The sequence below is a fragment of the Lepidothrix coronata genome, unplaced genomic scaffold (assembly GCF_001604755.1).
Source record: "Lepidothrix coronata isolate B3197 unplaced genomic scaffold, Lepidothrix_coronata-1.0 Scaffold4304, whole genome shotgun sequence".
NCBI lineage: Eukaryota > Metazoa > Chordata > Aves > Passeriformes > Pipridae > Lepidothrix > Lepidothrix coronata.
This window is the reverse complement of record NW_016694484.1, coordinates 1-1,081: the sequence shown is the minus strand read 5'-3', so window position 1 is coordinate 1,081 and position 1,081 is coordinate 1. Positions and strand designations below refer to the sequence as shown.

Sequence of the window (1,081 nt, the reverse complement as noted above, 5' to 3'; positions counted from 1 at the left end):
CTGAAAGAGCAAAAATTCAAGACTGCAGCTGGCTTTAAGTTATTGCATTCTTTAACATGTTCTGCCTTAAAATCAAAGCATACCTAGTGATGGTCAGGCAGATGTCTCTGCACTCTCAAAATGTTCAGGCAATTTTTAGCTCGAATCCTCTCTACCCTCACCCACAACACAAGAACTGCAGAAACTACAATACCTATTTCATGTGTCCTTATGCTCACATGTGCATGTGCCTGTCACAATATATAGTAAAATCACAATTGCTATGGATATTAGTAATGTGTCAAACTGTGGGGTTTATTAAATAAGTCAAAGCAGATATGTTTCTGAATGTTAGTTCTTTTCTGTATCCACTCAATCCCACACGCCTGAAGCCCTGCACTGATGGGTCCGTTGGTGTGAGGTCAAGGTAGAGCTCTGAGCGAAGCTCTTCCCACACTCCCCACACTTGCAGGGCCTCTCCCTGGTGTGAATGCGCTGGTGCCTGACGAGGGTGGAGTTCTGGTTGAAGCCCTTCCCGCAGTCGGTGCAGCGGAAGGGCCTCTCATCCGTGTGCGTCCGCTCATGCCTGAGGAGATGTGAGCTGGTGCTAAACCCCTTCCCACATTCCAAGCACTTGAAGGGTCGTTCCCCAGTGTGGATGCGCTGGTGGGTGTGGAGGTTGGAGCTGTCCCTGAAGCTCTTCCCACATTCCCCACAAGTGTAGGGCCGTTCCCCGGTGTGGATGCACTGGTGGCTGAGGAGATCGGACCTGTCCCTGAAACTCTTCCCACACTCCCTACACATGTAGGGCCATTTCCCTGTGTGGATGTGCTGGTGTCGGATTAGGTGGGTGCTCTTCTTGAAGCTCTTCCCACATTCCAAACACCTGAAAGGCTTCTTTCTAGCGGGAGGTTGCCTTGGGACCATGATGTTGGAGCTCCTGCTCAAGCTCCGGCCGCCTTCCCGGCACAGGCTGGCTCTTTCCTCCTCAGAACACCATGGGCTGGCTTTGGAGCCCCTCCTGCGGGGGGATCTCCGGCCCTTTTCCTCCCCGCTGCCTTCCTGCGCCGGGGAGCCCTTCAAAACGGCCTCTCCCACCAGG

The 1,081-nt window shown here is 52.8% G+C and overlaps 1 protein-coding gene across 1 annotated transcript; it reads right to left on the bottom strand.

Annotated features, from left to right (window-relative positions):
* Positions 1 to 351: 351 nt before the first annotated feature.
* Positions 352 to 1,074, bottom strand: LOC108492015 (zinc finger protein 70-like). The gene has a single exon (XM_017803797.1). The coding sequence runs from the start codon at positions 904 to 906 to the stop codon at positions 352 to 354; it is 555 nt and encodes a 184-aa protein (XP_017659286.1). The 5' UTR covers positions 907 to 1,074.
* Between the last annotated feature and the right edge of the window lie 7 nt (positions 1,075 to 1,081).